Below are 14,727 nucleotides of genomic sequence, written 5' to 3' on the forward strand. Positions count from 1 at the left end.
TATTAACCAAATAAATCCATACATATTTATCATTGATTGTTCACATTCACTTAAACCTCACCCCAATCCGTTCCAATCCTTCCTTTTATACGTCTCCCCTCTCTTCTGTCAATGATTCCTCTCCATGATTGGTGTATCTCTCTTCTGGTATTGTTATTTATTCTATCTGTTTGTTTAATTATATTGATGTGTTTGTATAATTGTCTTTTATAATTATTTTCCTTTTTTTTTCCTTATTTTCACGATATTCAAATCAATTTCGCAACCTTCTGAATTACAGTATTCAGCCACTGCTGAATTTGCATATTTTCCCCTAATTGCTCAAATATGTTCACTTAATCTTATTTTAATTTTTGTTTTGTTTCAAAAAAAATAAAATAAAAAAATAATAATATTATTATTTTTTATTTTTTTATTAATTATAAATAAATTATTTTTTTAATTTATTTATTAATACATTTTTAATAATATATGGTTAATAAGAATCTATTTTAAGCTTACAAACAAATTACTTTTTTTCTGTACTATATTAAAAACTAAAATTTATTTAAATTTACGAATACATGTACAGTACATACATACTTGCAAATGTACAGTACATGTTTACAATTTGGCAATGTTTACAGTACATTGCAGACTATTTGTTAATGTGGTTTGCTCAAAGACATTATAAAATAAAATGATTTTGTAAGGTTAATAACAAACACTGTTATTAAAATTATTTTGTGATAGTAAAAAATAAACTAATTTATGTGAAATTTACCAATAAAGACCGCTAAATAAGACGACAACACAGAGTCACAGATGTTTTCATATTTCATTCTCTAGGATTTATGATGTACAGTATTAACATTTACTGTAAATGTACACATTTTAATATGATTTTATATACTTTTATTCTTATTTATTGTATAATAACATGATTTTATGTGCTTCTAACGCTTTTCTAGTGTTATTACAACTTCAATATTTGTGGTGGACAGATGTAAAGTCAAATAAAATGATTTAAACTTGATTTTTATTTTTTCATATATATTTGATAATCGAGAATGACTTAACTCAAAACGATGTAACCCAAGGTATACCTGTAATTTAAATATGTTAAGTAATTAGTATTCACACTTGATAACATATAATAATTATTACTGGTTTTTACATTAACAATTTATCCATTTAAGCCCAGTCATTTGTACATTTCATCAGCTGTGCAGGATTTGTCTAATCACATAAATGAAGTTTGGGAGAAATTTGTGGTAGAAAAATATTACAGTATTACACAAAAACATTTCAATAAAATGTAGTAACATCTCAGCTGTCTGTAGATATTAATTGGAAACATTCACCAAAATATGGGGAGATTTTGTGTTTTAAAAGTGAAATTGGAACATTGTTTACTTTATTTCTGATCAGTTCATTCACTTGTAGTAGTGACAAGTCAGTCTCAATTATGAAACTGTGGTTTTATTTTAACAGTAAAAAAGAACCAAAAAAAATTATTTTTATTTCAACACTATTTTATGGGTGAAAGTTTGTGTTAGTTTAAATTAAAACAAATATTAACTTGTTCACCACACAGAAAATTTGCAAATTAATAAACTGCATGTAAAAACTTTTTCTTAATTGTCTTTGTTAAATAGCTAAATAGAAATTTTATAAACATATTTTCCTTTCAATTAAAAATGGCAGACCGTATTATACACTTAAAAAAAAAAATGTGTGTGTGGCTGTCCATAAATGATGTCCACACTGAGGTAGGGGGGATTAAATTAAAAGAACATTTTAAGTTAATTTTTCAGTTTAATGTTGTGTGGAAAGTTACAGGATAGCCCAACGTAATTATTTATATGGTACTTTAATTTGAATCTTCCAAACTACTGCAGTAATAATTATTAATTCATTCATAAAACTTTTTGTTTTTGTGTGCTGATGTGAATAATTTTTTGGTCCTGAAAATATTATGCAGATCTGCATTTCATCAAATGTGTTAATGTTTCAGACTTTGAAACAATGCTATTTGGATTTCAATTTTAGATTTAATTAAGTTTTGACTTTAAAGAAAGTGATTGTTTGCTAGATATCTATTACAGTAGAGCGTCGGTAAGTGGAATGGCCGGAAAGTGGAACGATTTTCAGTCGGACTGTGTCGTGCTGAATCGAATGTTTTTGATACTAAATTTACTTCTAAAGTATAATTTTCATGTTTTTTATATTCTTTAATATATTTATTTTGTTTGTACAAAATGCAGAAATAATTTTTAACGATACGATAGCCTCGATGATTATTATAAAAATTTTCGTTAGGCTTAAAATCGACGAAAATTCAACATGAAGCGACACGCAACGGAGAAAAATTCAACAGGAAGCGATACGCAACGGAGAAAAATTTGAACATCGGACAGGTTAATGTATTTTTTCGTACAAAGTCGGAAACTGGAACAAATCATTAACTGGAAGGACCCCAGTCCCCAATTGGTTCCACTTATCAACGCTCTACTGTATTTAAATGTTTCTTTATGGAAAATGACAATTCAAAATGTGACAAAGTGAAAAATATGTGTGTTACATACACTATTAATTTCATGTTAACTTAATTAAGTGAGAACAATGTTTGCATAATAAAAATAGACTATCTAAATAAAATATTTTATTCCCAGTCTAAAGGTAATGCCCTGTTCATGGAACAGTATTTTGCATCTCTGTCATATGCTTTTTAACTGAAGACATTTTGACTCAATTTTATTTAAACAAAATACAAAGTAAAAAGTTCAAAATAAGCTTATAAACAAAGAATACAATCTCTCATTAGAAATAATGTGTTAAATTTCATGACTTACAATTAAATTACACATCTATGTTAAGTAATGTCAGCTGTTAAAAATAGGCAAAAATTTTCTGTTCAACTCAATATAACTTTTACTTATTAGCTGTGAAATTCAAAAAGGGTGGGAAGCAACAAAGTCTAAAAGGAAGGTTGTAGTATCAACAATTGAAATTAAAAATAAACTTATTGTGAAACATGAAAGCAATACACTTGTGGCAGATATGGCGGTCATGTTTAAGATGCTGAAGTTGACAGTGTGTGATTAGTAAATGCAATTTTTAAAGCTTTTTATTAACTTATTCTGTCTGTTCGTCTGTCTAAGTAAAAAGTTGCAATTCATTTACTTCCCAATTTCTGATCTAGTTGAAACTTTGTACATATGTGTATTGCCAATGATGGTACATTTTTAATAGTTTGTAAACATTTTTAACAATTAGCAAAAATTTTAGTGAATAGTTAAAATTTGTAAATAAAATCTGATAACAGATGGTGCTACAACACATGACTGTTATTTGCTGTCCTACATGTGGGAACAAAAGTGAAGACAAAGAAAAGGCGCACGATTACCATATATTTCTACAGATTAGATGAGATATTTATTTTCGTCAAAGTTTTATAGTTTTAGCATATATCTGTCCTATAAGCCCTCATGACCCTCAAACTATCAACGGCCTATAAATTTAGTTTATATCAGCGATCATCATCTGGATAATAATACCGTATAACGTATACGGAATTATGTCCTATTCGTAATTTTTTGAATGAACAAATTTTATTTTCTTGCATCTGACAACACTGTCTTGCGATTGTTGCAAACATTCACACTGATTCGGGCATTCAGGTAATGACCTTGACTATTCACAAAAACGTCCTGTGGGCTATTCTATTTTGTGGACATACCCTACTCTCTACTAGTATATAAATATCTACATACATCAAGGAACACCGGGGATGTAAACAACACTTTCGGGAACCTTTTACTGGTGTTAGACGCAAAACGAAAAATTTTCGCTAACGTTTTCGAACTTGGTAGTTCTTCTTCAGACGGTAAAAAACGAGGAACGCAGATCGAATAATGGAACGAGTTATTTTTAAACCGAAATCGAATGCTTCACAATGCAGCTGGTCAGATATGCGCATACAGTGCGAGTAGATGGCGATTAAAGGTCCGTGTCTATGAGGGTCTGCCAGGCGGTGGACAAATTGAGTTCCTCTTTATAGTTAATGCAGGGGGTGGTGCGGCTGTGTTTGTAAATGGAGATAGCCTCCAACCACCTCAGATGTTCAGGGTGAGGCGAAGCTATGATAAGCCTGGCTTGGTTGAGGGCCGCTTCGATGTCCGGATCGGTGGCATAAGTTGAGAGTGCCATGGAATTTCTCTCATGTAGAATATCAGCATTGTGCTCACGTAATCTGATCCCCAAGGATCTCTTGGTTGAGCCGATGTAAACAAGGTTTCTGTCAAACCTGTGATCTTTAAGAGGAATGGAATAAACGCCCGGAAGTCTGTTGGGTCGGAGATCCGTTCCCTGTTACGGAGTATGTCCAAGATGCGTGGGACGTCTTCTGTATGCGATCTTAATACAGCGCTTGCGGGTAATCATCTTATATAACGTCGCCATGTACGGATTATATGTGACAGGGATCCGTGTCTCATCCTCAGGTTGATTTGGGCGTTTATTCCATTCCTCTTAAGATCACAGGTTTGACAGAAACCTTGTTTACATCGGCTCAACCAAGAGATCTCTTGGGGATCAGATTACGTGAGCACAATGCTGATATTCTACATGAGAGAAATTCCATGGCACTCTCAACTTATGCCACCGATCCGGACATCGAAGCGGCCCTCAACCAAGCCAGGCTTATCATAGCTTCGCCTCACCCTGAACATCTGAGGTGGTTGGAGGCTATCTCCATTTACAAACACAGCCGCACCACCACCTGCATTAACTATAAAGAGGAACTCAATTTGTCCACCGCCTGGCAGACCCTCATAGACACGGACCTTTAATCGCCATCTACTCGCACTGTATGCGCATATCTGACCAGCTGCATCGTGAAGCATTCGATTTCGGTTTAAAAATAACTCGTTCCATTATTTGATCTGCGTTCCCTGTTTTTTACCGTCTGAAGAAGAACTACCAAGTTCGAAAACGTTAACGGAAATTTTTCGTTTTGTGTCTAACATCGGTAAAAGGTTCCGAAAGTGTTGTTTACTAGTAAATAATTATTGGTTTGTCCATTTTATTATAATGGTTTTAATTTATATAAATTTCAATCTAATTTTTTTTTTTTTTTTTTTTTTTGTATCTGTTCTAGAAGACGACCCCGGATTTTGGGGGCATTTTTTTATGATTCAACTATCGTCTTATCTGTGGAAATATATGGTAGATATGCGAGACCAACTAAAGAAAGAAACACCAAACAATGTAAATCACATTTGAGAAATGATAGACTACGTGAATCACAGGCATGAACGGCTTTGAGTGCCAATGTTACTATGTTCAAGAATTCTAGCTATACATTCTGTGATAAAATATGTGAGACCAAGAATCACAATATTTTAATCAAATCACAATATTTCAAGTTAACCCTACTAATAAAAAAGCATATCTACTCATGTGGTCCTGTTACAACAAATCAGGCTCTGAAGTACAAGTATTGGTAGGATAACCATAGTAACATCTGTAATTTTAGCAAGAAGTTGCAAAAGGTAAAGATATTAATATGGTTATCCTGCCAAATAGCTAAAGTATGCCTTTAATCTTTAAGAAGATATAAAAAATATACATAACAGATATTAGACTTCACTACTTTTAATAACCACTTTATCAGCAATTTTGTAGGCCATAGAAGCTGTCATGTTCAAGGTAGCATTCTATCACCAAAGTAATCAAGAGGACTAATCACTTATTACATCAAATTTAAACAACTTAAAGCCTTTTTTTTTTAATTGAAACCAATCTCACAGAGAACAATATACATAAAATTAAATGCTAGCCTAAGAATTTTGATAGTTCAGTGTTGCATACTTATAATATAACTAAAAAGTAGAAAATAAAAATATATATGTATATATAAACATTTTAAAGCAATGTTTTTTATTCAGATAAATGTACTAAAAAGAAAAAAATAAATTTTCTTCAGCTTCACAGTATTTTTGGTTTTATGTGACCAAAAATAAAAGCACCTCCACACTTTTATTTTTGGTCTCATAATACCAAAAATAATGTGAAAGTTGAAGAAAATTTATTTTTTTCTTTTTAGTACATTTATCTGAATAAAACGTGTTACTTTAAAATTTTATATATATATATATATATATATATAAAATATATAACACCAAACAATGAAAATATATATATTTTTGTTATACATTATTTATGTATTTATTGTTTTCAAATTTTAATTTATTATTAAAACATGTAATTGTCTTATTTTTACATTAAATAATGTGTATTTGAGTTTAGGTTTATTGAAATAGGTGTCAAGGAATGAATTAATTCATTTTCCATTATTTCTTATGGAAAAAATTACTTTGGATTTTGAATGATTCAAAGTTTGAACAACCTTGTTGATTGAATTAAGTTTGAAGCATGGGATACCACTTTAAATGCTCTTTGATGATAAATTAACATTTTGATTGGTAAAGATTTCATTCACCACATGCAACAGTGAATGAAATCTTCATATAGCCAAAAAAATCAGTTTGGCAAAAGTTAAGAAAATTCTAAAGGTAACACTATATAGGCCATTATTTAATGATAAAGTTAATGATATCAAAAAAAAAAAAGATTTTCAATTGGAATATAACCTCATTTGTCATCTCTGCAACAATAGAAACAACAATAATAATTGTTATTGGTAACTATCACTCATTAAGAAAAAATGTAATTGTAGAAAAAATGAACAATCTGTATCCAAAACTTTTTTTGTGTGTATGAGCAGTTATTGTTATAAAGGAAAATTGGCATGCATGAAAGTGATGCAACAGCTAAGATTCAGTTTTAAACTAGCATTGTATTCTTAGGCATGTGATAAGTAAAAGCCAATATAAATGATGAAATAGCCAATTTTATATTGGTAGGATTTTGAGTATTTTTAGTACTTAACTGTAACTACAAATGGGAAACATCTTGTGTGTCACTGTGTGGAAGAAAAAAAATAAGATTTTGTCATTCAATCCCATTGATCTTTAAATACTGATGCTAAACAGTAAGGTGACCAACCATCCTCCTTTAGGGAGGACAGTCCTTTTTTTTGTAAGTTCTGTCCTCCCTCGAAAAGTGTCCTCCTACATGTCCTCCTTTTTGATATTTGAAGACTAATCTGTAAATCTTCATATTTGAATGATGCCAAGCCAATCTGTTGCATGTGATGTGATGTGTTTGTATTTGACATGACGGTTCATCAAGGCTCAGTACAATGCAGCAAAACGCAATTATGAAATGCATGTGCTCTGCACTGGAGACCTTGAGAGAGTGCACTGCATGCAAGTAGCTTTGTTTACTTCTTATCGAAACGCAACACGGCACATAAGCATACAGTAGAGATTATCATAGTGTATTATTGTTGCAATGAATAAAATGTTTCTTTTATTTACAATATTTTCTCCTTCAATTTATGTATGTCCTCCTTTTCATTGTAAAAAAGTTGGTCACCTTATAAACAGTCATACACGAACAGTAACAAAACTTTATTAAATAAGGTCAGCCGTCGTCTACATCCTCGGGCAACACTCAAGCAAAAACTAATGAACTTTCACGCGCTTTTCTTTTTTCTACGTCGCCAGCCAACTCCAGTTAGCAGGTGTTGCCATACAGAGTTCTGGATCTCTGGCGCTGGTGGCCACAACTACTTCCCAACCAGTGTCTGCGACACAAAACGAGTGGGAAAGGATATATGTCGGCCAGAACATGTGGTAGTTTGTTGGGTTGGGGCTGGATTGTCTGTGGCATGTTTAATCGTTTCTGGTCTTGGCCTTGGAGATGTTGGGGGTAACTGGTCCAACTTGCTCGCTGCAAGAATAAAAGCTGGTTTTATACAATCAATGGAAATTACAGTTTGTTTTCCCTTTATGCATAGAGTAAAGGTCATGCTATTACATGACATGACTTTGTAGGGTCCATTGTATGGAGGCTGCAAGGGCTTCCATACAGCATCATTGCGGAGAAATACGTGGAAACATGACTGCAGCTTTTTGTGGACAAATGGATTGCGATAGGAGTGATGCAACACAGGCACTGGTTTTAAGTTTGCCATCATCTTCTTGAGTTTTTTGACGAAAGAACATGGGTTGACGTCCTGAGAACCTGGGACGAAAAATTCTCCAGGCAGTCTGAGGCTGGTGCCATAAAGCATCTCAGCTGCGGTAGTGTTGGTGTCTTCATGGAGCACAGCTTGCAATCCTAACAAGACTAGGTAGCACTTCCATCCATCTTTCAGTAGCATGACACTTGATGGCAGTTTTAAGTGAACGATGAAAGTGCTTAACTACGCCATTTGCAATTGGGTGGTATGCTGTTGTCCTAACTCTTTGGGCACCAAGAAGTTGAGTGAGGGATTTGAATTGTCGTTCTTGGTCAGATGTTATTTGGGCAGGTACCCCAAAGTGAGATATCCAATCTGAGTACAGGGCTGAAGCCACGGTTTCAGCCACTATATCTGGCAACAGAATTGCCTCTGGCCAATGAGAAAATCTATTGATGATTGTGAGGCAATATGTCGAGCTGTTGGAAGGTGGCAATGGACCAACAATATTGATATGAATAATTAAAAATCAAGCATCTGGAATAGGAAATGTTCCCAAAGGGCTAGTGACATATCTCTGTATCTTTGACCGCAGACAGGAAATGCGAGACCATGTCTGGCAGTCCTTACTGATGGATGGCCAAACAAATTTTGCTTTTACCAATCTGGTTGAGCTCCTTACACCTGGATGGGACAGGTTATGGACAGTGTTGAAAGCAGTGCGACGATAATTAGGCGGAATGTATGGACGAATGCGACCTGTCAATACATCACAGTAAATTTCGACATCACTGTCAGGAAGTTTAAACTTCTTAAGTACAAGTGATGAGTCACTTGAAGTTAGGAGAGACTGGAGCTCAGTCAGGATCTTGCTGTTGGTCTTTTGCAATCTTGCTATAATCTATAGATGGGCTACTAATTGATTCAATACAAGAGAGAGCATCAGCTGGAACATTATTGATTCCCTTTATGTGTCTGATGTCTGTTAAGAATTCTCCTATAAAGTCGAGATGTCTCAACTGATGGGTTGTACACTTATCATGTCGTTGCTGGAAGGCAAACGTTAATGGTTTATGGTCTATGTAAATGGTGAACTGTCATGCTTCCAGCATAAACCGGAAGTGTTTCACGACCAGAAGTTCTCGGTCATATGCAGAATACTGAGAGTTACTCAGCTTGCACAAAAAGAACGCCAGTGGCTGGAGACCTTGTGCTGTAACTTGATGAAGGACAGCACCCACAGCAGAATCAGATGCATCGACATGAAGTGCAAGGGTAGCACTTGGTAAAGGATGGTGTAGTAAGGTGGCTTCTGCTAATTGTGATTTGCATGACTCAAATGCCTGAATCGAATTGTCAGTCCATTTAATTTCGTGTTGGTCATTTTTCTTTGTTCCTTTAAGTAGGTCATGTAAAGGAGCATGATGGGCCACATGGGGTAGGAACCTACGATAGAAGTTCAAAATGCCTAAAAACCTTCTCAGTTGTTTGAGGATCTGTGGTCGCTTCTGTTGAGTTATGACAGACACACGTTCTGGAAGTGGCATAATGCCATGGTGAGACACCATGTATCCTAAGAATGATACCTGTGGGGCAGCAAAAGTACATTTGGATGCATTGATTTGCAGACCGTACTTGTCTAGGCATTGAAACACTTGCTGTGTGTGCATCTTATGTTCTTCCCACAAAGTGCTAGCAATGAGGATGTCCTCTAGATATGAAAAAACAGAAGTTTAGGCCTTGCAGAACTTCATGCGTAAATTGTTGGAATGATTGGGCTGCATTGCAGAGACCAAAAGGGAGGAAAACAAATTCAAATAGCCCAAATGGCATTGTTAATGGCTGTCTTTGGTACATCATCTGGGTTAACTGGTATATGACAGAAGGCTCTAACTAAATCAATCGTGGAAAATATTTGGGCTCTGTGTAAATTTTGACCAAAATCGTGGATGTGTGGCACTGGATAGTGATTGGGAACAGTTATCCTATTCAGGGCACAATAGTATCCAGTAAATCTCTAATTGTTATGGCCCTTCGGCACCATATGTAGGGGAGAAGCCCAATTGGACTTTTATGGTCTGCATATACCTAGCTTCATCATGTGCTGGAATTCTTGCTTTGCTACTTGCAGTTGAGCTGGGTGCAATCTACGAGGTTTAGCAAATACACGTGGACCGTGTGTCTCAATATAATGCACTGTTTGCCTGACCTTGTCTGAAAAAGGCCGAGGACAAGTGAGATGTGGAAAGTCCTTGAGGATATCCTACATTGGGGAATTGCTGATTATAGTTTTGACTGATGTAGGTGGTCCTGTATAGTATCTTCTTTGTGTAGTAAGGGAAGTCAGGGAGTCTGTCAACCAGTAATCTGTTTCTGATGTCGAGAATGAGTCCAAAGTTGGCCAAAAAGTCTGCACTGATTATAGGCTTCTGCATGTCAGCTATGGTGAATTCCCATCTGAAAGAACGTCTTAAGTTGAGGTCAAGTTTCAGCACTTTTGTTCCATATGTCGAGATTTTAGAATTGTTGGCAGCATACAATTCAAATTTTGTAGGCTGATTCTTAGTGTGGTTGGGAATTATCAATAAATCTGCTCCAGAATCAATTAAGAAATTTAGACCAGTTCAGTTGTTGTACACAAACAAATGGCTATATTCTGCAGCCAGACTGGACACACAGGCCGTTACTGCAGCTGGCTGCGCTCATTTCCCTGATCAGCAGTTCGGTCGAAGGAACACAGCGAACGACATTTCCTAACAGCTGATCCAAACTTATCATGGTAGTAACAATATCCCTGACGACTGAAACTTCTTCCTCAAGAGCATGAACTAATGCAGTACCTCGAATTCGGGTCATGCTGGTTTCTCTCTATACTACAATAACGGGGGCGAGTGGTATGCGATACATTAAGTTCTGCAACATTCCTTGTGAGTTCTAAAATCTGCAGTTCAAGATTTTTGATTGCAGAATTTTCGGCTTCTAAGTTGATGCTGGCCAGTTGGGTTGGTTCTGCAAGTTCGGCAACCTTGTCAGTGAGAATGGCTAGCTTGTCTAGTTCATTGCTGCTAACAGCCAGGACCATTTGAATATTTTTGGGGAGACATTGGGGCCACAAGTTTCTAAGAAATTCTTCAGTAATCTTGCCTGCTGAAAGCTCTCTCATTTTACGGAGTAGAAAGAACACTGGGTTTCTGATCCCCTAACACCAGATCTTCAAGCAGAATTTTAGTCTCTAGCAGGTGGCGTTCTGGAAAATTTTGAGGAGTCAATCTTTGAATTTAGAAAATAGGTCCTCGGCTGAATGGTCAAATACTAAATCACTGACATTAGATAGAATCTCCACGTCCAGAGAATTGATTAAATCAGGGTAGATGTACCAGTTCTGGCCAGAAAACAAATTTAACTTAAAAATATAATCACCACATATTCAAATCTGTCCAATGAAACAAACTTTTATTGTTAACTGTTCACACAGTTAACAATAAAAGTTTGTTTCATTTGTGATTATATTTTTAAGTTAAATTTGTTTTCTGGTCAGAACTGGTACTATACTGGCCAAAACTGGTACATCTACCTAGTTGTACTTAGTGTTCTCTCTTGTAATCTGATTAATGGCAAAAGCTGCGTCTAGCTGCACAAAAAATAATTTGATGTTGGTTTTAGTGAAGATAAGCATTTTTGCCTGTACATGTCCAATTTCCAACTCGTTCTGTTCTGCCATTCTGGGTACCTAACTATGCAGCTACAAGGAAATCACAGGATAGTCTTGGATTATGCTTAGCTCGAATCACGTACTCCTAGTCTTCTTATTGAATTTATGGTTCAGAAATTAAAGGTTCCTTCTTGGGCACAGAGTTGTTTGATATCCAATACAGTCAAAAGTCCAGGCAGTTCATTAATCGAATCACGTTCAGGTCACCACTTTGTCATTCAATCCCACTGATCTTTAAATACGGACGCTAAACAGTCACACATGAACAGTAACAAAACTTTATTAAATAAGGTCAGAGCCATCATCTACATCCTCGGGTGACATTTGGGCAAAAACTAACGAACTTTCACGCCACTTTTTCTTTTTTCTACGTTACCAGCCAGCTCCAGTTAGAAGTGTTGCCACACAGCGTTCTGGATCTCTGGTGCTGGCAGCCACAAGATAAATATTTTGTTTTGATAGGAATACTTGATCATTCACTTGGTAATGATGAAATGCTATTCTTGGTTAATATAATCAAAGTATATTTTAAATTATTATTTTAGAGGCAAGATTCAGAGAAGAAGACTTTCTAAAATTCTGAGAGTTGTTGGAGTTGGAGTCAGGAGCTTGGTCTACTGACTCAGACATGGGAAAATGTTAAAGAATCCCTAGTGGGACTTGCAGCTTAAAGTACAATTAACATGTATTAAATTATTTTGTTGTCCAATTGTCATGGCCACTGAAAATACAAAGACATTACTTTTACAAGTAAAATGTATATTGAAAACTAAATTATGTACATTTATGTTAAAATTATGGCTTATGGAAATTATTCATTTTGTTTAGAAATTTGTTTGTTTATTTGGATGTTGTTTAAAACATATTAAAATCTGATAATTATGACACAGCTGACAATGAATATTGAGTAATAAGCATGGACTATTTTGTTGTCAAATTGAGTATGGCAAAATAAGAGTGCTGAAAAGTTAAATACCGAATTGCATAGTTCTTGAGAAATAGATAATTGCCTTTTGCTGAAACACTGAGAAACTTCATACCAAATTTAAAATATTAACTTTTTGCAATTTGACTAGCAGCAGATTAATCTCTAATAACCTTTTTTTTTTTTAATAGAAAACATTGAAATGCATTTGACACAACAGGACTGTTGCCTGATTATTGCATGTAATTATGGATGCATGAAGAGACTGCATCCATAATTCCAAATTATTCTGAAATTTCTGATTTGTTGCTGTTCTTCTAATTTTATATTTTGTTTTAAAAAGTTTAAAAATTCCCATTAGACTTGTTTTGGTTGCTATCTGGAATATGGTAATAGATTGTCTGATTGTTTAAAATTCCTTTGTTTTTAATAATAATTTTTTCCATTTACATTTGAAATAATGTATTTTTCAATTACTAATTATAAACTATTTAACAATATTTATATATTTTTAAATATTAAATTGCAGATAAATGTTGATTATCTAACACTGTCGAATCCAACTATTATTTTAGTTTCAGGCATAATGTTGGGCCTAATTGTGCCTCATGTTTTTTCTGTGACATAGATGAAATTGGCAAAAGGGTTGTGTTTTATTAAGATTGCTCATTAAATATTAAAATCTTATAAATATAATTAAATATTAAATCTGACATTTCTTTGAGGTAGAAAGATGGCTGGCTGTAAATCAAAGTTGTGGCAGTCAATTTTCTTCTGATAAATGATTGTTAGAAAATTATGATTTAGTGCCAAGAAAAACTTTTAATATTTCATAAGATGTAAATTTAATTAAAATTTTTAATATGTAATAATTATATAATAATAATTTTTATGTTACAGATATGGCGTGTAGATCTGCATCGGAAACCTCCATAAGTAATGATCATGGTTTGCTAGCAAAACCACTTCATGTCCAAAGGCTAGAACATGCTGTTCGTCTTGATTCATTTTTAGATTATATAAGGAATTATTTTATTTCTCCTCTGAGGTAATTATTGTCATTATTTTTCAATATTATATTGATAACTATTATCCACTTCATACATTACAGTCTTAACCATGCAAGCTGCTTCAAGATTTTCTTGATTCTTTAGTTGTTAATAAGGTTTTTTTTGCTATCCTATATTTTACCACTGTCTTTTAATTGCTATCACTTTCTGTCAAAACTTCTAAGACAAATTTTGCTGAACTTTGATTCATCTAGTAAGAGAGAAAAATAGTAAGCATTATAATTGATTAAGTCATGGACTTGGATGTTACAACTAGCATTTGCAAACTTTTTTAAAAGGTAGCAAAATTATCTGAAAAATATCCCAATGTTGAAGAGTAAGGTAAAAACAAAAAAAATTGCAAAATGCATCAGATTTCTCTGCCCAAATTATTTAACATCACATAAAAAGTAACTTAATTCAGATTTTCTTTCTTTCAATTTGACAACCCTAGTCACAATGACAAAATGAATCAGTTTCCATTTTCTTACTTCTGCAGGTGAAGAAGATGCTTTTAAGAAAACATAGATTGAAACATAAAAACCACAATAGCACAAGCAAACTGGAACTATATACAGTTTAATCTGATTATAATGTCAGGCATAGGAGTGCATAGGAGTGGCAATTTTTTGATTTTATAATTGAGTGTCGTCGTCTGCGGGGTCATAATTTCAATCCCATAAAAAGTACCAAGTGTGTTTAAGAATCTATTATAAAATCCATTCTAATTTAACATCGTATGTATTACTGTAAAATTATTTCTTAATGGTAATACAGTATACTGTATCTATTATGATGATAATAATTTATTATTGTATGTATAAAAATGCAAACTACATGTTTAAATCAACTTTATTTATATTACAGGGCTTAAAGTGACTCTCTTTTTTAACTTTTTCACTTCTTATGTGGAATTTATTTATTTATTTTTGTAAATACGTTCAGGAGCAAAATAGCAACCAGCACACCC

At 33.9% G+C, this 14,727-nt stretch overlaps 1 protein-coding gene across 1 annotated transcript in view; it reads left to right on the forward strand.

Annotated features, from left to right (window-relative positions):
- Positions 1-14,727, forward strand: part of Ino80 (chromatin-remodeling ATPase INO80) — a 116,205-nt gene that overhangs the window by 4,439 nt on the left and 97,039 nt on the right. Inside the window, exon 2 of the mRNA XM_067263841.1 lies at positions 13,609-13,756. Within this exon, the coding sequence (XP_067119942.1) occupies positions 13,611-13,756 (146 nt within the window). The 5' untranslated portion in view covers positions 13,609-13,610. The remainder of the gene's footprint in view (positions 1-13,608; positions 13,757-14,727) is intronic.

The sequence above is a fragment of the Centruroides vittatus genome, unplaced genomic scaffold, assembly GCF_030686945.1.
Source record: "Centruroides vittatus isolate TY-2023 unplaced genomic scaffold, ASM3068694v2 contig_18, whole genome shotgun sequence".
Taxonomy (NCBI): Eukaryota; Metazoa; Arthropoda; class Arachnida; order Scorpiones; family Buthidae; genus Centruroides; species Centruroides vittatus.